Raw genomic sequence first — 22,803 nt, 5'->3', positions numbered from 1 at the left:
TCACTCCACGGGCAGGACTCTCTTGAGTGAAATAAGGGCTAGGTTGAATAGCAGTGGACTTAATACAGCATCTTGTGGCACACCTTTTTCCACAGCGTAGTAAGATGTGGGGCCACTTGGAGTAGACATAAAAAGCTGCCGTCCATCAAGGTAGTCCGCTATCCATGAGTATATTCTGCCTCCGAGACCATGGTCTTCAAGAGCGGCAAGGATTGCTGCGTGAAAGACCGAGTCGAAGGCAGCTTTGATGTCCAGGAAAAAATTGTAAAGAAATGGTATTAAGTTGCATTAGTTGAAGCGCAACAAAAAACAGGGACGAAGAAACAGAGTAGGCGAGACAAGCGCTAACTTCCAAATGCTTTATTCGGCTGCGTATGTTCTTCTAATCCTGAGGAAAAGAGAGGGCGAGAAAGAAGGATCATACATATATACAGATGCTAACAAAAATTGATATGTTTACAGCACGTTTTTCAGAAAGCCCATTTTGGTATTGTACAGAGCAATTCAGGTATCACTTACATTTTCAAGGTTTATAAGAGACATTATCTCCTTTTGCCGACTACTTCCTTTCTTAAAATTGATCCAAAGGCATAATTGTATAAACGGTCTGTGTGCTCCGCACGTCACCGTTCGTAAAAATGGCACCTCGGGTTCCCACCGAAGAACGCCGGGGGTTTGTTTGTTAGTTTTCACCATAAGATTACTCCCTACTTGGTGCCTCTCGAATTTTTTTGGCGCCGAGAAACAGGGCTTCAACCGCTGCAGCAACAATGAGCTTGTTCTCCTCTTCTGATGTGAAACTTGCCCTTCAGCTCCACTGGGCTTCTGCAAGCAGGCCTTCTTCCTTGCAAGTATGAATTGCTCGGCCAGCAGCATCCCTCGACCTATTAGTAAGCCAGCAAATTTTCCTTTCAGGAACGCCTTCTGGTAAGTAGCGAATAATCTTTTGGCGTTCTTCGATCGGAACCTCAGGTGCCATTTTGAAGAATGGCGACGTGCAGAGCGGAAGGACAACTTATATTATTATGTCTTTGAATACATTTTAAGTAATAAAGTAGTCAGAAAAACCGAGATAAATATTTTATGAACCTTTCAAAGCGCCTACTTTATCCGCTGCGCAAAGCTGGCTGAAAGATAAGTTCAGTGGTAAAGTAGATACGGTATGAACAGGATCAATATAGGTTCGCGATTCAACTCGCTGGCATTTCGTTGTTGATTGTGCGCCACTCTGTTATTGTGCTTCATACACGCTTCATTCGGGGACGCAGTTCGCAAGCCCCTAGTCTCATCGCGTACAAACGATAAAGCACAAAACAGAAAAATAACACACAAAACATTCCGCCGAAGTATCTATCAGGACGCGAGAAGCATTTGCGCCAAAGACGGATCAATGTTCACGTTAGGCCGCAAATGCGCCATCGGGGGGAAAGAAATGCTAAAAAGGCATCGCTATGTGGTGCTTCAGTGACCATGGCAACACCGCGGCAGGAAGCGAGGAAGTAACCATGCCTGCGAGTACAAAAGAAGGCGCATGCGTGCCGCGCATGTCCTGACGACCGGTGCCAGGCCTCCAGAGTGCGCATCGGTGGCTTTTGCCACGCGTTCGTGTGGTCCGGAATAAGAGTCCACCGCTAAATGGGTACATACATTCATGAACACTGCCGACATACTTTTCTTCCTATCTTGTCGGTACTATTTTACACGCAACCCTGGTATGCTAGTCTTCTCAAATTCTCTTTGTCACCCATACTTTCTCACTTATGCTACCTAATTACCCATGCCATTTACCTGTTCAATTATTGTGAGGAAATCGACCAAACTAGTCCAAACTTCCCCCTTTTCTTACGGCTTTCCCCGATAAATCACTTGGTCATGCAGTTGTATCCCTTAGACATGCTCCCTAAATCATAGTGATTTGCCGTAATTCACCCCAATTCATTTCGCTCGCTTAGCTGCAACATTTTACTTGGGTGCTTCAGCCGAGCTGTACTTGTGTTGATGGCAGCTTTAGCTACTGCCGATTTAAGAGCGTGTTTGAATACCTCGTGCTGTAGAATCGTGCTAGGCGTTGTTTTATGACAGGCCTCAACAACCAGGTTTAGTAAAAGGTCGTTAAACGTCGACTAAACAATTACGCATTCAAGGCTTTTGCACTAAAAACAATTCAGCATCAGGATACTCATTAATTAAACGTTTGGAACTTAAGATTAAAATGAAAGCTGGAGTGGACGTACGAATCTTGTTATTACCTCAGTATCCATGGGGAACTGCTATTTTAACTATTCAATAGTTTTGTTCAAAGAGCGTGGAAATTTACCTCTACTAGAGCTGCCTTTATTATACCCTATATTTTTGACTAACCACACCCATCCATAACTTATGAGACCTACTAAACAAGACCGGGCTTAGGCCCCAATGGAAGAAAAGCGTGTTGTGGCCCACTGCGAGCGTGTGCTTCGAAGGGTTTATCCTGTAATGACGCGCGATGTCGATGAGACTTACGTTCGCCACTCTTGCGACCAAGCCAGTGGCGTACACATCGTCTATCCAGAAAAATGGCACGCGGCTGGCCGCCCGTCCCAAAGACACCAACACCGACGCCGGCATCATATACGCGGCTCCAGCGCAATATGGGGGGTATTTGTCAGCCGAGTACTCCTCTTTCGAAACAAACCACTTCGAGCTTCTGTAGCGTATTGGCTCCAGCACTTTCTTAACGGCGCAGTAGATATTTGGAGACAATAAAGCATCCATAGCTAACATGTCTTCGACGTAAGAGGCCAGCAGGAACACATTTACTATTACGTCGTCATCGAGTTTCACCAATACGCGTTTCTTCGGCTTAAGGCAGCCACTTGCCATCAGCCATTTCGTTGCTTTGATAAATTTTAGGGTCAAGTTCCGGTAGGTGTCGAGGAAGTCAAGTTTCACCAAGTCACCCTCCTCCAGAGCCTCAGCGTCGACCTTTTCTTGCAGCCTTTTGTCAGTCGTATTTCCTACAAAGAACACCAGCGATGAGTTAACGAACGCTGCTATACCGGGGCTGCCGATTGTTTTGCGAAGAAAGCGACGACGCACAACGTGCTCAGGCGCGGTGTGGACAAAATAGAGAACTCGAAGGCCATTGGCACAGGCCGATGTCACTTTCCAACCAGGAGATGGCTTCCGGGGGCCGTGATTGGCAGGAATATGCGGGGAATTGGTCGTATGCGGGCTACTTGATGAAGGCACGAGCGTCGAGTTGATATATTCCAAGTTTCCAGGAGTAAGCACCCCAAGACGTTGTCCTTCAGTACTTGGTGCTGCAGAATTATGATAGAGAACGCTTCCCTTTACGTCACCCAATTTTCTTGTGGTCGGCACGCGAAAATTTGTTCTTTCCAATTTCACAGCAGAAGCTTGATTAGCGGAGTGAGTGTTGGGAATACCTAGCTTGGAAGGAGTTTGCCTGGCGAAACTTTGGGCAGCAGAATAGGCTTCACTGAAAAAGCGGGTGGAAGAATTGGTCCGTTCGGTGACTGGGTCCAAAGTGCTTGAAATTACACTGCTGGACCTGACGATACTTGAACCGATGAGAGCTTCAGACAAGAGCCATGTGTGATCGTCGCCAAAGTCCACAAAGACGAGCAGCAAAGCAGTCACACTTCCAAACAAGACACACACCTTCCGTCCAATTCTGTCTTTTAAAACACGCGTGAAACGGAAAATTTTATGCGCTACAGCGGAAGCACACCCAAAAGATGCCTTAGCTTTTGCACTCTGAAGATGTTGTCGAATCATGTTTGTCTGAAGCGCGATTGTTTAGCGAAAAACGTTGCAGGCAACGAATAACACGGGTCGTCTTACATGCAGCCACTTGCACAAATCTCAGCCAGAAAAAAATACTGAACCTAATGAGAAAATGGAACTGAGAAAAGGGCAAGGCATCAACTTCTGAGATTCTGTCGCTTGGTGCTATAAAAGGTGACACACGTCATTTTTAAGCGTTCTGCGGTGGTGTGCTAACTCGCAGAAGTCTTGTTTTGTATCCCGCTGTGGCCGAGTAATGTTGAAAATTTAATGTCGCGGCTCGGCATTAGGTTTTCATGTCGACATTTGAAATTTGACGCTGCCACTCTCTCTGCGCTTTGCGCCCGGATTCAACTTTGTTGACTGCTCAGTTCTTACGTGCTAAGGAGGGCTTCCCGCGCAGTTTATGCCAAAAGCATAAATTGCCCATTAGGTGGAATCGCCGGCGTCGGCGCAGGCGTTCGTTTTGGTGCCTGTAACGGAGGGCCGGATGCTAGGCGACGGAGGAGCGTTCCATCTCACGACCTTTGTTCACAATAAGTGACGGAAGGGACCGATTTTTTTAGTCAACACTACGTGGAAAGCCGGAAGTGCACTTTATAGCTTTGTTCAATTTTAAATTCTGCTATAAAGCTGAATGTAATGTATACTTTTAAATACAGAAGCGCGGAACAAAGACCTTTATGGCGAGGGGTGAGCCTCTGGGAGTCCCACGCTTTGTTGGCGGCTATGGGACACAATGCAGCTCAGGGAGCGACGCCAACTGATGATGGGCACTGATAATGATGATGCCCCTGGTGCAGCAACGATTATAATTTTTGAACCTCCTTTATAAAAATACATCCATACGCGGCGAAAACCAAGAAAAGCGCGTTCGGATGTCCCCAAATCAAGTAACTCTAGTCCGGTAAGAGTCAGTGGCGGGTTAACATGAAAGAGGTATTTGCGCTGAGTTTCTACAGCGCAGGGCAGGCCCATGGGAAGAGTTCGTTTATAGGCAGCAGAACGTGTACGGAACGGGCAGGTGGCCGAGAAGGGGGCATGGTATCTGCACGCCAGGTTTAACTAATTCTTGGGGAATGCACCACGCCGAAACGAATGTTACGCCGAAGAACTTGCCCCAGCGGTTAAAGGCCTGGGATAAGTAGGATCCAGACGTTCAAAAAAGAGTATGCGTGGATCTCTGTACCTAAGTATTTTTTCTCGGCTTAACGTTTTTCTGCCGCATGACTGGGGTGAATAGCTAGTTCCGGGTAACAATCTTTTGCGAGTTGAGGGCTTGGCAAAGGACCCGACGTGTCTATTCAATGAGTATAAGAAACGGGAGGTATCGATAATACTTTGTATACTTAACGTGAGTTCATGCGGTCGATAAAATGTGCGTAGGGCCCTTACAAAATCCGATGAAACTGAGAATAGTAAGTCGGGTCTCAGTGTAAGGAAGGTCAGCCGGATGAGGAGTAGAGCATTACGATCGACAAGACGCAGAGTTTTGGCTGAAGTCCATGCGCAAGAAGGTTTATGGAAGAATATCCGAAGAGCTGGAAAGAGTGTAGTGAAGAGGAATACGGGAGTCGTGCTGGCGTGTTTTGACTTCCAGGTTTGGGTAACAAGTCAAGTACTGAACGTGCTGTAGTGACGTGACGGTTCCGTATCTGTTCGTTTGTTCGGGAATAAATATTCATCACGGATCTGGGAACAATACCTAGATAAAATATTTAAGGAGGACCTGGTGGTGTTTCGGTTGCAAGAAGACATTTTTGTAGGGTTTTTTAATGGGAAAAATGCAGCTTCAATCAAGGTGAGCGTCTGTTTATATCTTTGGGCTCTGCTGTGTTGGACGACCCGTTGACCAGTTCATGTGCGTTACGCTGGCTCACACATTTCACAACAGACATAGGGCGCAAACGGGGCAGGCAAGTAATTTCGCCCATCGCCGCGCATTAAAGCTTTTCGTTCGAGTCCACGGTGCCTGACTCAATTTACAGAACTAAGAAGCAGAAACCAAGCGAGCTCCAAGATGGAACGGAGAAACACATCAGCCGTAATGGTTGTTTCCAGCGATGCACCCAATAACTAGGTGCAGTAGGTGCAGTTAAATTGTCTTCGGTTCTTATGCCTCAAGCTGGGGCCCAGTGCATTCCCATGCATTTATCGCGTCGCCGAGAACAGAAAAAAAAATGATACACTCCTCCGTCAAACGACAATGATGGCTTAACGCGAAGGTTTCTTGCGACGGATTCTTCGGTTGCCGTCTGAGTTTTCTCAACCGCTTCGTCAATGTCCAAATGGAACAATCGGCTAGACGCCGGCTTCCATAAGACGATAGACACAGGTTCAGTTTCGGCCACGAGAAGTGCTTTTTTTTTCCTTTCCCTTCGGAATTTTCGCGTTAGAGACTGCTAACACTAGAGCTCCGCTTCATTATACCACGGATATAATGGTGCCGCAAATGAGCAGGCGATGAGAGGAGCTGCAATTGCAAGGCGTTCGCATGCACTGGCAATATGGCAATCTTTCCCGTTGACAAGGTGAGCCCTACATATCCACACCGCTTGTTTGTGCACTGTAAAGCCTTCTGAAAAGCGGTGAATTGACTGGTCAAGTCTTGATGCAGAAACCATGCGCCTATTGGCGGTGAGATGTTTGAGTAGCGCCCCCTGACTCTTACGTCGGCTTAGGGACTCGTGCCGCTGTCGTGTGCTACACTCCGCTTGCGAGGGGCAGCAGTGCATGTCCTAGAAATCGCCCGCTTTGATGCTTTAGTTCATTAAAAGTGTATTTCCAGTAATTCAGTTATTTTTGGCAGCATCTGCCACATCAAAAAAATTTTAAGCTGAATCCCCCAGAAGTTTGCAACACACGAGGCGAGAGAGAACAACGTTTTTCAGAGCATCGGCCAGAAGGTCATGTGTAACACGTCCTTTTTAGCTAAATACCGAGGTTCAGCGTTTAGAACTCCTCCATAAATACTCAAAATGCGTAGGTTTCCCTAGAGTATATTGAGATGCCCTTATAAAGACTCAACAGACTAAACCTGCGTACCAAGCAGCGGGTCCTTACACGCGCATCGCACAGCCGCAAATAAATCTGCTGCCTTCTAGTTATTCATTTCGTTTTTGTTGACTTCTTTCAGATTCTTGTTTTTTTCTGTGCCCAACGCTTCAATTTTTGTGCACCGTCACAAACACCTTATTAGTAGGTTTGTGGATGTTTGAGAGGCGCACACAGATCGCGTATGTATTTTCTTCAGGCTGTAAGGCATACATTCCCTTTACAAATTGGCTTTCGTTACGGCTGCCTGAAAAAAGGTGCATATCAGCGGCGTGCGTTGTTTATTCACATGCAAACATAATGAGAAGGTTTGTGCTGCTCCACCGCGATCGCGCCTCGACAACGTTGTCCGGAGTACTCTAAGGCGACTTTTGGGCTCGGAATTTCTATCGTAACCATCGTTATCATAACGAACTGAATCTCTAACCGAACAATTATGACGTGATTACGGCGTTGAAGGCTTGATATAGTCGCTAACGAACGCAATAAATAGTATAATTGCATATATTACAAGAACCGAAACCTATATTTCCAAACAGCTCTTAAATGTTTTCCAACTCTTCCTGGCGTAAAATAACAAAAGTCCTGGTATACTCTGGATTGCGTTCTATGAATTCAAAGAATTTCCTCTTACTCTCTTGTACTGGACTGAATACACGGCCACTAATTAGCTCGATTTTACTTTTTGATTAAATTTTTCTCCTCTCCTACTCCTACGCCTCCTCATCTTGAGTGCAGATTTCCTATAACGCATATCTTAATATTGGAAAGATATGGCTGTGGGAATTCTACCGAAACATCCCTCCAGATCTAAACAAACATAATGTTACTGTATCTTTACCGTAGATGTGACTGGTTTTGCTCAATAAACGTCCATACTGGTAAGAAGCCTTTTATAAACCCAGCACGCGCCTATGCACACAGTAGGTTATTTGGAACTCAACCTACAGTTTTTCCAGCCGATTGTGCATGCCGGCATAATTTCATCCCATGACAACATGAATTGATGTGACACAATACTTTCGAGTGCTCGGCAAGGTTGTAAAAACTGTTTTACAATACATATGATTACCGGGAATCGTAATGCCTTCTGCCAAAGCCAACAGCCAAGATGGCCTGGAATTTGTTTTGGTCTTGTATTTTCGCTATTGTCGGTTACTATCAGCTGGCTGTTCACTTTGGTTGAAAGATTGCCTAATACAGAACCTGACGCCCAGCTCCGACTCTTCGCGCTCCGCACAGGACCGGATTCGCAAAGAATGGGGCGACACCGGCAATGTTTCTTCCGTAGTAGTATTCAAAACTATACTTTAAACCACGCCTTGAGCAGCTAGTGCATGCTAATTTCAGTTTGTTATTGCGATAAAAACTTACGCACACGCAAAATCTGTTGCGGACAAACACCACACGTCTACCAAGCACAAGGGACAGCCGGGAGACTGAGCCCGAGTGAAGCAGACGACAAACGCGAGAATCCCTATGCCGACTTAACGGAGGCGCGCTTCACAGCGCCTCCCGTGGTCGGGCTCACTGCCAATATTATCCGATGTAATACCTGCTCTGAGATTGAGTTTATTGCTAAGATTGTCTTTGTGTGCATGAGAGCTGTGTTCTGCGGCCCACAAACACACGCCCTGCGGAATTCTCACAGCAGCGCTGGAAATACAAATATTCGCCCCGCAAACCTTGAAGGATAACTCCGCGGTGCTCCATTGGACGTAATGGCTTTCGTCTTCAAAACTCCCAAGAAGTGCGTATGTTTTTTTTGCGTTTTTATTTTACATTTAAAGGGACCCTGCAACACTTTTGATAAACGCTTTCACTTTTTCCTTGGCGTCTTTAAGCACTGCGAAAGCAACAGTTATCGCCAGCACGGAACGGCACTGCATGATTTGCTTGTCGCACCAGATACGCCTTCCGTTTCTGCTTTGTTTTAGTGGCTTTAATTTTAAAGTTTCTATTGAAAAGCGTTCATTGCTTCAACTGAAGAAAAAGCGGCCAACAGCCGCAACATGGCCTCAGTGACGTAATTCCGGCCATCAAAGAACGTCAGTACCGGAAAAGAGGGTACAATCCCTTGAGCGAGTTTCCAAGTTATCTGATCAGCATAAAGCAGTAATTTTTTGCTGAAGTACTTTGCGACCCCGTAATCTAAGTACTGGGTGTGTGTTGCAGGTTCCCTTTAAATGCCCTGTCTCGTTCTATCCTTGGTTGGTTTGAAAACCGACAAAGAAGCATGGCTTTTCGAATTTGGTCATATGCACTTTGTTAAAAGTCATGGCACGGGAAAGCGCCTGGGCGGTGCAATCTTTTTGTAATTGTGTCACTGTTGGCATTAACTACCAAGTGCTTCTTCCCTTACGGTTGCTTCGCGCACCAGTTCTCCACTGCTAATGGCTACCGTGCTTTCACACCAACCTTTCTGATGAAATCAGTGCAGTTCATGCGACATAATGGAAAGTGAAACCAGCGCCCTCCGCACCCGTAGCTTAGCAGCAGCGGAGCAGCCCTTATTTTAGGTGCATTGGCGCACGCACACACTCAAACAACAGCACTATTCTCTTTTTTTATCCCTGGTAGAATTCCAGGCTGATAACACGTGCTTTAGTGTTTCTAAGACGACTGATGGAATATTTTTCTTTGAATAAGTTTATGCTAATCTTAACTCTCAATTTATTTTATTTATTTCTAAAGTAACAATATGTCGAACAAATTACGGGACACAAACGTTAAGCACAAACTTGCGTAGTTATCAAACATATGCAGCAGCAAAAAGATTGCACCGGGAGGATTCTCCACAAAAGAACTGCGTACCTTTTTCTCTAATTTCTAGAACTTGTTTTTGTTTTATTAGCCTTCACAGATTAACCTTCAATCATTTTCTGATACGTCTTGATACCATCTGTGTTGACCTGCAATCATAATTACTTTGTCTCTTCAAAACCAAATGCATGTCACTTTGTTGTCGCCTGTGGAAAATCAACACTTGATTCCGTTGTTACCATGGTTCATTTTTTTAGTAATCTTAGTTGCTGACTTGGGTTCTTATTAATTATATTAAACAAAAACTTGCTGTATTGTTGCAGATAATGCTGTTTTTCTTTTTTTGCTGTTTATTTACCCTGCTGATGAGGCTGTTTTGTTTTATCGATGTACCAATGTCTTTTTTGTTTCTATTGTGTGCCCCACAGCTTGGTGTATACTTGCCAAAGTGTACTTTGGGGAGCCGGAGCTTGTCACACTGCGTATCAGCATCGCTCAAGTTCTAGGTTTTTCAGTGCTGATCAGCTTTTTCTTCCTGCCTTCCTCATCTTCTTGATGAAAAATAATGGCACTATTATAGGTACCCTAAGTGCCTTAGCGGGCATTTCATAGCGGGGCGACGTAGGCAAAACACATCAAAAATACAATTTCAAAATACATACGCGAGAACATAACACAATGTAAACACAATTGTAACACACAATAGGACATAAAAGTACACAACAAGAACAGCGGCAATATCAACGTACAGCAGTAAACATCGCCATCAAATATAAAACTGCATAAAACAACCAATGCCAAGCGATATAATAGTTTAAAAACAAGACGCATCACTGTTACATCCTAACGAATCACGTTTAAAGCGAATTTTGATTATGATGGTGATGATGATGATGATGATGATGCTTAGTGGCTTCCCCTTTATAACGGGGTGGTGTTTCACAGCGGCCTTAGTCGCAACGCCATTCTACAATCACCTCGCGAAAAAAATACACACTAATTAAAAAGATTATGTCAAAATAAAAACAAGATACTTTTACGAAATGTTTGTGCTAGTCTGACTTCTTTGTTCGCATGTCTTCCCAGATTGTTCTCTGCTCTTTTCCCGCCAACATTCTAAGCTTCTTTTACTAACCTCTACTGCTGTCCAATTCACTTTTCCGCTAACCTTAAAGCCAAGGACTTCCGCAAGCTGGATGGCTCCATCACTGAGGACTGGACGGATACTTTTGCACTCCGTTACAATATGTCGCATGGTTTCTGGCTCATTTAAAAATGGTCGCCATCGCGCCCTGCGATAGCGTACGCCTAGCGAAGCTGTTGTAAACCACTACAAATGCTGATGGGGGAGGGTGTGAAATGTTTCTCATCTTTTCGGCGGGCTTGTCGCCTGTGCTCGGCTTCTCTGGTGGCAAACGGTGTGTCCTGCCCAGCCTGACGCATGCGCTCGCCGTCTTGTGCGAGAACTGCACTATTTAGGGACAATAGTCCTTCCTTATCCTTCAAACATATTCTGCAAACACAATCTTTGACGGGAACACCAGTTGGGTGGGTCCCATTGTTCACAGGTGCCTTACCATCCATAATGCGGCTTCGGTGTTTGATTTATGGTTTTTAAACCAATACTGATCTCTATACTGTACGCCTGATTAGCCTGACGCATGTACTCAGCGTCTTATGCGAGAACCGCTGGGTCCTGCCTGGCTATTGTTTACGAAATAAAATGTTCCGACCAAATTGGGGCTATCAGCTTCGCTATAAAATGTTTTTAATGATTGGAAAGAGAAGAAGCATTTTTTTAAAAGCTGAAGCATCTGTTAACATCAAAAAGTTTGAAGATACATGCCACGAGTGCTTGTTTGTTTTTCGAAGACATATTTGTATTAACGTAAACAGAGCGTCTGTAGGGGCTAGTTCGTGCTGCACAGCTTGGGTGGAGAGCGCTCAAACTTTGACTAGTATGTAAGGACGTGAAAGACTACAAAACAGGAAAAAGCGCAAACTAACAACTGATTATTAACGCAGATTGAACATATATATGCACGTGCTTGTATGAAAAAAGGTACAAAACGTTTGAACTTATGTTATTACAACTGTACATGGTGTTACATGGAGCGCATGCTCAGTTCTAAGTGCGACAACAAGTCCGTTTCTCTTTTTAAAAAGGGTATAGATGGTGCGTTCACATATTTTCCTTCTTTTTCAGACACCATCCAGTAGCTTTCCCATATCTCGCGCTGCATCCTGAGCCTTGACCTCAGGAGCACAGACATTTTATGGTACTTCAGCATGCATTCAGACCTTGCACAATGCTGTGCCAAGTTGCTCGGCGCATTTATCAACGAGCACGCGTACTTGTGTTCCCGTAGCCCTTAATTGAGGCAGCGACCAGTCTGGCCGATGTATGATTTGCCACCAAGAAGGGGATTTTGTAAACAACACCTTATCCACATTTCAGAAGCTGCTGCACGTGATTTGCTCCACAGCTCGGTTCGGTAGTGTCGTCATGCCCTTCCTAGTTAACTTCCTTGTAAAGGCCCCTTAATTTTTTGGACGCTTAGAAGACAATGCGCCCGTCGTGTATGCGTGGGCATTGAACAAGCACGCGTGCTTATACACGTGCAACCTAAATTCACCTCGGCGTCTCGAGTACGTTACTTCCACCTGTGCTACACGAGCTTTTGAAAGGACATTTCAGTCGAATGACCTTCGAAATTTCAAATGCCATTCGAACTGGAAGGAGTTTCGCCGATCTACACGACAATTCTTAAGGGCAGTTGAAAGTATCCGCGTTCGCCCGCCATGTTTTGGTGTCGCCGCTGCTGCTCTGTTTCGTAGTTGACAAAAATTTATTTTAGAATTAAAATTAGCCAAAAAAAGAACAGTCATTAGCGATCGAATTAATAACAATCTGCAATAGCGCAGAAAACATACGCTGACATCCAGTGTTTTTTTCGCAGCGCCGGTGTTGAGAGTACCGAGTTACCTTGTGATCGTAGAGAGCGAGTGATAGGAAACAAATAAGTGAGAAATTATGAAGATTGTACACTTTAAACCTCGATTATTACTCGTAAATAATTATTTTTAGATGCGACGCATCTCATTCACCCGCCTTGTCTATGCATGCCTGCATCCCTCCATCCATCCGGCGTCGTCGTTGTCCGCGCGAGCTGCGCATGCGCTCTCCGCTGCTCCCACCGCAGCGTTATCTGTGGGTTAGCGCTCGCTCCTCGCAATGCCAGCTGTGCGTCGTCGCGCGCTAGCGCTCGGTTAACGCATGCGCATGCGCTGCACTCTCTCATTCCCCTCACCGTTATGCGGCGGTATACAACGCGGTACCTGCGCCGCTCCGCTACGTCGTTCCAACGCCGGTGCTCCGATGTCCAACGCTGCTTTGAATGGAGACTAACAAGCCTGCTATCGCGATGGTCGGCGCAACCGCAACAAGCACCGGCCAGCCCAATAACAGAACTGCTAGCACCACCGACGATGAGGCTGCAAAGCGACGTGCATTGGATGCGGGAACCCCGTAGTAGACGGAAATGCATCGTACGCGTTCATGGCACGTTTCACGCGATGGGAGAATCAACCCAACGGAAACGCTGAGGGAAACCCACGATGTGTCGCATCTACACACGGTTCCCGCGAGGGGAGGTGGGCGTAATTTTTGTAATTATGGCATGCAGAAACTGCTCCCGAGAGTACGGCCGTTCGCGTTTCAAAGGCCTTTGAGATCCTCAAAGGTCGTTGGTGGTGCTCTTTTGACTCATATGGCATTTCAACCAAAGGCCTTTGAAAAATGGCGTGTAGCACCTCAAACATCTCATTTGAGTCAAAGGGCATTCGACTCAAAGGCCTTCAAAACTCTCGTGTGGCACGGGTATAAGATAGGTCTGAGTCAATGGGTTTTCTCCTGAAGGAATCCTTCGCTATTCGACACCAGGAAAAATATTTCTAGCTTTCATAAAGCCTATTCTTGTTATTCTCCTCTAATATGCGTATGTGGCGTAGAGCACTACAACCAAAAATGTCATCGCGCTGAGAAGTTGACAGCCAAAGCTGCTTCGTTTCCTTTATAATCGCTGCCGGCATTCCAAGCCAGCCACTGCTCTTTTGCAACCACGTGATCTTTCTACCCCTACTACCAGCGCCACGTTTACATGCGTATTTCATCCAAAATAGTCCCTCCCAAGTTAAGCGCAAGCGTTAAACGCAAAAGAAACATTGCCTTAAACTTCTAGAATACGTTTGAAAAAACCACTCCTTTCATAATTTTTTAGGAAAACAAACACGCCTGGAATGCGCTGCATTCTAGCTTCGAAACAGCCACCAATTATAACATTTGCGTTTTTCTAACTGAATGCACTTTAACATCTTTGCTCCAATGAAAGTGTTTCGCCCTTTGACTGAATCGCATGCTGCAGCAACGAGTTTATACTTTTAGAGGCGAATCACTTTAGAGGCTGGTGATGTCGTCCTCTCATATCGTCGTCGTAGCATATAGTCACGGTACTAATACACCACGACACCCATTTTCCAACACCTCGCACTTGAATGTTCATCTCCATAAGCAAAAACGCGTACTAAAATAACACATCGGGCCACTCGTTTTTCAACGCCTCGCGATACAACGCTTGGTGCTTCACACACACGAGACGTTTACAGCAAAGCGCAATGACTCTACCCCCCAACGGTTCAATCCCCGTGGCCAAAAACGCCAGTACACTTATACACTGCATGCTTCGCCCCTCCACAGGTTTCACTTTAGTGAATATGGGCCGGGATTTTTTTGTTCCCTTAGCATTATAAATGTTTTAGACATTCGGTCTAATTTTAGATGCGAAGCATCTCTTCCTCGGGGGCGATGTCGCGAGTCAGTGCCCCGTCCGCAGCGCCTCTGGTGATGATTGTGGCAGGATGCCCCTAGGGATTGGCCAACCAAACAATCCATCACGAGGTAGCTTCGCGTTCAACCACCGTCGTCATCTTCCCGTAGGAGAACCGCTGAAGAAGCAGGAGAATAAGACAAAGCTACGAAGAGGAGGGCGTGTACGTCGCTCTCAGCCGGTGCACCAACGTCAATAACCTTTACCTCACCAACGCTGACGGAGACTGCCGATTCTACCATAGAGACGACAACATCGACAAGAACCTGATGGACGAGTTTCGTCGCCTAGAGAACCACCGCCTACTCACCGTAACACAACAGTACTCGCGCCTTTGCCACCGGTGTAGACCTGGACGCGGGATTCCCTCTAGCGCTACTAAACACCAGATCACTCAACGTAACGTTAGCACAATAGAACTACATGGAACCCCCATGATGCTTCGCATCCTCATAAGGTTTTCCCACGGGAAAACGGTGTAATTTCTTTAGAATGTAGTAAGCTTTTTTTATTAGTAAAATCCAGCGAAAGAGAATTTCAGAAAAAAGGCATTAAATGCAACGCCCTGAAAGCTTTATATTATGTTTTTCACATGTTAGCTAAGGGAGCTTTATGGCCACAAGTAATTAAAACTTATGCAGAGGAATACACCAATATTAGGATGACAATCTGAATTTCGCTCGTATTAAATTGAAACAGTAAAGTTGATGCCAAATTAATCTGAGACTTTATTCAAAATTGGCTTTTAAGAAAGGCGCCAGGGTTTTTAGCCGAAAACCCTTTAAACATATTCAACAGGGTTTCGAAAACACTGAACTCTGCTTTATTTATGTCTTTATTCCACGGGCCTCACAGGCTCGGAAGAGCAGTCCGTGAGGGGGGAACAAAATAAAACAAAAATACACAGCGCAGTGCATTGAAATTCCATTAGGGTGAAAAATAAAAACAACGAAGCATCATGAATTGGATAATGGGGGGTATTATAAACATCTTGGTATCAGGTTTGGTGGAAACGTAAAGCAGAAGCATGGCCGATAGCATAAAAGATTATTATATGACAACCTCATTATGCAATTAGGAGAAAGTGTTATTGCACTTAAAGTAGGCTATAATATCGATGTTAAACAAAGAAAACAAAAATAAGTTTGACAATATAACAACAAGATTACGATCTGCGAGTAAGCTTTAGGCAAAATGACTGGTGAGCCGCTAATGAAATGCATCACGGTTCGATAAGCAGGCGATGGCGTTTGGAAGATCATTCCGCAATGTCCCGTGGCAGGGCAGATAAGTTGAATGAACGAGTTTCACCAAATATTCCCTTGAAACTGAATTGGTTATGAAGCCGTGCGTACATGCGTACATTCGTTCATGTGAGGCGAGTCTTGATGGCAGTATATGCAGCTCTCTTCGAATTCCTCGGCACGATCACTTTCTTGGGCCCGCCTGAAGACACTCAAGAAGCAAGCAAGGTCTTTATTTTGTTGCCATGAATTTCCACAACGCTTCACAAGGAGGGCGGTCCTATCTTCTTCTTCACCTCAATAAAGTGGTTCCTACTCCCGTGGGGAAGGGAATTGGCCAGCGATTCTGAGCTACGGCTATTGAGTTAAGTAATAACATGAAGAATATAGGAATAAAACGAAAACTGGCACAGCTTGCACAAGTGCTTCAAGGCTGGAGAAACAGCGGAGACGGCGACCCCTCCGTAATATTCGGAGACCCGGCTGCTGCACCGCCATGTATTTTCGAACTTGCACTGAACGTTTTCGGGACTGGCACGCCCGGATCATTTTGCCAGTAGGCTTTCACGAGAACAGCACGCGAGAGATCACTCCACGAACGCTGGACATAGTGCTCTCGAACGTCGAGCTGGCCGACGCACAGAGCTCCTCACGAGGCGCGCGCTCACGTGCGCTCGGTTTCTGGTAACTCGGAACAGCGGAACTAAAAGCTTAAGCAGCTGTGGTGTTAAAACAAAATTAACCAGAGTCCCTTCGTGAGGACGGGGGAGACGTGATGAAATGATTCTTTCACAACTATCACTTTTGTTTTGTTCACTTCTTTTTCTATTCACTTCGTCGTCGACGTCTGAGGACAGATGTTTTGCCGACCCACCTATTGCCGTCAGGATCCATTATAAACCAGCTTCAAAAAACAAGAAAACACTACGGAGAACACCCATGAAATACTCCGGTCAGTCACTCGAAACAGCCACTTCCATAGTAAAAATCGATTTCGCTAATTATGATTCGTGCCACTACAAGATCTCACTGATTTTAAGTGCGAATGCACTTCTTAAGCCACCCTGAACCTGCGTCCACCGGCGATGTCCGCGCACGTGGAGATGGGCGCGCGCAGCCTGGCCGCTGACATGGCACATACCCACGTGAGGGATTGGCCAAGAATCGGGCGTGAGAAGGGCTAATGCACCTGCTTAAAGGAGTACTGACACGAAATTTCAAAGCTGAGATCCGCTCTAGCAATCAAGTACAACGATAACACAAATAGGTATCTGTGAATAAATGCATCTTTCTTTCTTTGTAGTTGTGTGTGTGTGTGTGATCTCTCTTTCGCGAACATTACCGAACCGCGCAAATTCAACTCGTGCATTCGCACTTTCACATTCTTCCCCTCGGGGAAATGCGGGGAATTTTTTCGATGCAGAATACGATCCGTGTACAAGTTCGCCGGAAGTTACCCGACATATTGCTTTGCAACCTCTTTTCTTGGGGTAAGTTGCCTAGTTTTTCTTGTCCCTATAGCTTTATCTGACTTAGTTCCAATGTGTGTGCGCATTTGACTGATTTCGGAAAAACAACTCATTTATTGGTAAGCATCTGCCTCCAGGCGGAAGCCTTTAATGCGTTGATCTCTGTGTTAAGGGGCAGGTATAGTGTTCTGGGTGACCTCAGTCTTTCTAACCATTTCCTGTAGCCATTGGCAAGTGCCGTGAAAAGCGGAGCAAAGGGAGTGACCCAGGCAGCAGAGAAATTGTGTCCCAAGACCGCCCCGTCTATGGCCGCTTTCTGGCGTGACCAGCCGGCATCAAGGTTCTTGCAGCCACTGGTAAACCGTTGAACACCCAACATTCGGCCACCAGCACCTCGGTATTCCTCCGAACGCCCGTCTTCAGACACACAACAGCCGGTACCCGGCTGCCAGATATTCGGTTTGCTTTCCGCGGTCGATGTTAAGAGAAAATGTTGTTGATCCCTCCTTTTCTCCTTTCACAAGACTCGGTAAAACACGGAAGTGAAATCTGCCTTCACAAGAGCATTTGAATGTTTATTTTGCATCGATATGAACTTGCACATGGCTATTTATGTTTCGTTTGTATGGCACCGTTAAACGCATCACCATTAGACACTGGTTACACGCGCCGGAGCATTGCGTAAATCCGATTGAAACCCCCAGCGCTCGCAATCCGTTATTACTTCACCGTGCACCATCCAACCCGCAGCGTAGGCGGTGGACGGATAAACACGGCAGCTCACGCTGCTATACGCAGCCCTATCGAGGCGCCTCCTATGGGCGCTCATTACCATCATGACGCACTACATCGCTTCTCCTCCCCTAGAGGGTAGCACCACCTGAATGGAGATAAGGTCCCTGAAATTACTAAGGTAGCGCCATCTTTAGATCTCGCCGCCTTTCGCCCTCGCCCGCGCTCCTTTCCTCCTTCGTTTTTTGCCATTTTCTTTTTCGCCGGCGAACGCCGCGCGCCATTGGCCAACGGCCAGTGACGTAGTACCTCGTTCCCGCGTTGTTTGTTTTTCTTCTCTTTGTCGCCACTGTCCATTTAATGGCGAATTCCATTGGGCGAACAGTAGCAAGTGGAGCGAGCAGCCAGAGCAGCACACGGGAGTAACGGGGACGTGTGCTTTCGTTCCGCGAATGAAACATTCGCGCTGCTCTGGGAGCAAATATTCTTACACCGTGTCCGAGAGCTGTGAAAAGAGGCGGAGGGCGAGATGTCAAGAGTCAAGTGACCAAACGTTTCTCGCGCTCGCTTCCCGGAGCATTTCGCCATTTCGCGCGCTCGCGATGTCCGCACGCAGTTATTCCTCGCCAGTTTTGCCAGATACTTGCCGGTGGTTTTGTCTCTGCCTTCTGCATGGCGACGAATGAAGAAGCCGAGCGGATGTTCATGTTCATGATAAAGGGGTCACTATCGTGTCTCCCAGAAATAAGCTGCGAACGATAACAGCGTCCACCGTCTTTTCCAGATACGACTCTACCTTCGGTCGCTGCTTCGGCGGGGTGAACAGGTGCTCGAACATAAACTCATGCAACGTCAAATCGTCGTCGTCGCTGCTGCTGCTCCTATCCGATGAGAAGAGAGAGAGAGAAAGCTCTTTATTAGAAGAAAGCAGAGAGGTCTGCAGGCATGTATTCGCCTACATGCTACTCTGCGGGGATGGGGTGGAGGAGGTAAAGGCCCTAAAGAAAATAGGGCGAGAGAGAGGGGAAAAAAGAAGAGGTAAAAAAGAAGGCTACATGGAGTGTTCCGTGGGTCACGTAAGAGTCCAGGTGTTCTCACAGGATGATGATGTGGAGTTCCGATGATGAGCTTGCGCTTGAATCTGCGGTGCTTTCATCATCTAAAAGTAGCAGCAATTCCTTGTCCATACGGCCACGCTTAGCTGCTGCCGTACGCACTGAGCAACTACCACGGCTGCTGGATTCCGCCATTTTTCCTCCGCCACCCGGGGATAAAACCAGAAGTGACGCAAAAGAGGTCATGTGACTTCCTCGGCGTTCCCTGTTACTCCGCCGCTGGCGACAGAGCACCGAGAACTGCTCTCGGCTGCTCTCGGCGCCAAAAAAGTGCTCCTCATCGACCAATGAAACACAACGCCCCTGCTCCTGCCCGACCACTGGAAGACGCCAGAACTCGCGAGAGCACTTTGGGTGCAGTTAGAAGTGCTCCTGTTCGCCCAATGAAAAGCGCTATAAATTCGCCATTTTAGGCTCAGCTGCCTCGGAGCAGGCCTTATCGAAGCCGCCAGCGTATAACAACCGATAACAACCGAAGAGTCAGCTGCTCGTTTCAAACAAGTGTCGCGTCGGCGTTACTTTATGTAGCTTCGCGATGCCGAGTTCTTTTACCTTCGGCTGCTCGAATAAGGTCAGTGCAGTCGCTGCCAGCTCGGCTGTAGCAAGCTGTAATTTATCAAAGCCCACACATGAATCAATGTTAGTTGTACAGCATAAAAAGGATTCCCAGTTGCGCTTGTTAGCGCGCTTCTGGCCTTGGAATACGGTAGTTATTATAGAACTGGGTACTTCAGCTAATTGTAAGCTGAGCGCATTCTTTAACTGCGCGTTCTTTGTGCCAGCCTTTTCCAGATATGCCCAACAGGGCCTTACTCGAAGTAACTGTGAACGCCAATCGCACGAACATTGCTATGCCACGGACGAACTGTCAAAAGTACAGCCGTCATGCATGGGCGAGGCCAACGAGGAGACGCGAGAACTTTGACCCTGACAGCAGCCTATAACGACGTGAAGGTGACATATATTTTGCAACAGCGTCAAAGCGCCGGAAAGTGCACGGAATAAAAGTGGCATGAATGTCAGCAGCTAATGCGGGACGCATACTGAGCGCTGCCTAATGATCTACAACTAACGCAAAAAACGCGAACGCAAAAAAGCCAGCGCACCGCTCGAACTGCCGCGAATCAAGGTCACCGCGAACCATGCGCAAGCCCTCTGTGCAGCGCTTGCACGACCACAACTTAATCACGCAAATGCAAGCACGGAATTGCTGTAACAGAGCAATTTGAAACGTCCACGTTCGATCCTTTCGCGTTCACGAACTATCCTGAGCATGCCGCACACGTAAAGAAACACCGCGCTGTCCGTATGCGCCAACGGCATCCATCCCGCAAATATCCCTTTCTACACAAAAATATACAACAAAACAGCCTCAGTTGGGGCGTGTTGGTAATACGGGGCTCTAGAATTACTATGTAACAGAGCAGTTTGAAACGTCCACGTTCGACCCTTTCGCGTTCACGAACTATCCTGAGCATGCCGCACACGTAACAAACACCGCGCTGTCCGTATGCGCCCGCGGCATCCACCCCGCAAATATCCCCTTCTAGACAAAAATATACGACAAAACAGCCTCACTTAATGCCTGTTGGTCAAACGGGGCTCTAGATATACTATTAATGCTTCGAAAGAGCGATTGCGGTGCGAACACAAGAGCAAAATGCACCAAAACTGCAGCGAGCGGCCCAAAGCGTTGCGAGGGCGTCTGCTCCGAGGAAGCCAACAAAAATGGCGGCCCGGCCGCGGAGTTAAAGGGACCGCGGCGCCGCGGGTGAGAGGAGAGAAAAAAGAGGAGGGCAGCGGAGAAGGAGGGAGCAGTTGGCGCTACCTTAGTAATTTTAGAGACCTTAAATGGAGAGAGTTAGAGCGAAGGACATAAGGAGCATTAGTACCACCTCCCGGGCGTGACTTTACACACCTCGCGTTGCGGCCAGAGTGATCGTGAGCTCGAAACCTGGCACCACCGCGCCAATGTAACTTTTTCTGGCGATGTCATTAAAGACCGGCCGACGTACGGCCCCAGAATGTACGTTCTTCATTACGTTAGTGGTCGTCGGCGAAATCACGGGAAGCGAACGGCCGCAGCATATTTAGCAACCGGTGTTCATCCGGATGCCAGCCGACGTAAGGTCTCAGGTTATCCATCATTTGGTAAGCGGTGTACAGCAGAACAACGGCACGCGTCTGGGCGCCGGGAAACCATGCACTTCCGGGAACTGGTGTTTCAATGAATACCGGCCGGTGTACGTCCGGTTTTTCCTTCGGTGAAGAAAAAGCCGTTAGGGAGCCGAGCGATGCGACGCGTTTTAAAGCAAAGCTTTCTAACTCTACCAGCCAACGATTCTTGCGTGGCGTGCGGGGCAACAAACTCCGAACGCGGATGTGGAGGGAGGGGGCCGTTTTCACTCCCGGAGCACAGTGCAGATGGCGTGGCGAAACGGCGCTATTGCCCAGCATTCCACGCGCGCCGCTGCCTGCTCGAACCGGCGAGCGCGTTGAAAGGACGAATTTGTATCCCGCTTTAGCAACAGCTGCTTTTAGCCTGTTCAGGCATGCTTCGTACCCATTACGCTCTTCCTTCGCACGGCTTGATTAACTTGTTCGACACCACCTCCTGGGTAACCCATACCAGACGGAATTAAATGGTCGTACGGCAACAATGCGTTAAGGATCGGTTTGCAGGGCGGGAAAACAAAAGGTAGAGAACACATAGACATCCGGCCTCAAGAGAAAGCTAGCTTTTGTGTACTGCTTGCCACAAATGGGACAGCGTTTTTTTAAATTGGTGAACATCGATTCGGTTGTGTTTTAACAAGTATAACAAAAGGAGAAACGATCAACAGGTTCTCACCAATAGCGATTATAAAAGTTCTCTCACCTTTTTCGCAATTCGCAAAATTACTAAGCTTACTAACAAGGTATTGGTTTGGTCGAGTTGGTATATCATACTTAAACGTTCAATGCGCGAACTACACGAAGACGAAGAAAGAGGACGAGACAATGCGCAAACTTGCTACTAACTTTATTAGGAAAAAACGTGTTTCATACATACACAAAATAATCACGTCACCTAACACAATCTTCCACACGACAGTGCTGGGGAATGTGTTCAGACTATTCAGTCATTAAAAGCATCACCTTGGCTTAAAAGATAGACTTCTTTCTCGGTGAGCGTAAGGGAGGGCATGCTCACACAATTATCACCGTCACGTGTGATCTCGTGTGGCTCAATAATATCACGGGGCCGTTGACTCCTATTCATCTTTGTGAAATTCCACCCACTAAAGTAGGCGCCTGCCGCCATTCTCCAAATCTTTTTATTACAGCTCGGCCGCCACACAGAAGATATGAGGACCTGGACAATACCAAAATTCCAGCCATTTCTAAGAAATGAATATTTTCTGCAAAGAGGCACCGCAATTACAGGAACGACAAGTTGTGAGGAGTGTTTAATAAACGAATTTCACTGTCAGGTGAGGCTGATCGATAAGCAGGGCTGCGCTGAAGGCTGGATGGCTGGTGTTGTAGTGGAGATCGCTGTGATGTGGGTGCAGTGGACCCAAGATGGTCAGTTTGTGCTGCTTCACAGTGGGACTGAGTCATCTGCTTGCGCAGCGTGCAGTGGTCGTCCAGCGTCCTCAGTACAACTAACGTACTGTGGCTCAACTAGAATGATCATAGCATGGCCGAACTACCTGCAGTGGTAGCCCGGCTGGAGTCCGACGACCGAATGCCGGCTGACCTCCGGTGG

The 22,803-nt window shown here is 46.9% G+C and overlaps 1 protein-coding gene across 1 annotated transcript; it reads right to left on the bottom strand.

Annotated features, from left to right (window-relative positions):
• Positions 1–381: 381 nt before the first annotated feature.
• On the bottom strand, positions 382–3,837 carry LOC144146803 (uncharacterized). The gene has a single exon (XM_077678736.1). The coding sequence runs from the start codon at positions 3,778–3,780 to the stop codon at positions 2,338–2,340; it is 1,443 nt and encodes a 480-aa protein (XP_077534862.1). The 5' UTR covers positions 3,781–3,837; the 3' UTR covers positions 382–2,337.
• Positions 3,838–22,803: the final 18,966 nt, after the last annotated feature.

This window comes from Haemaphysalis longicornis, unplaced genomic scaffold (genome assembly GCF_048455015.1).
Source record: "Haemaphysalis longicornis isolate Haplotype H1 unplaced genomic scaffold, Haemaphysalis longicornis Haplotype H1 scaffold_7, whole genome shotgun sequence".
NCBI lineage: Eukaryota > Metazoa > Arthropoda > Arachnida > Ixodida > Ixodidae > Haemaphysalis > Haemaphysalis longicornis.
The sequence above is the reverse complement of the archived record's forward strand: the minus strand, read 5'-3'. Positions and strand labels throughout refer to the sequence as shown.

What these genes read in the sequence shown, in the direction of transcription:
- LOC144146803 (XM_077678736.1), bottom strand. Translation starts at nt 3,780, where the DNA reads ATGATTCGACAACATCTTCAGAGTGCAAAAGCTAAGGCATCTTTTGGG.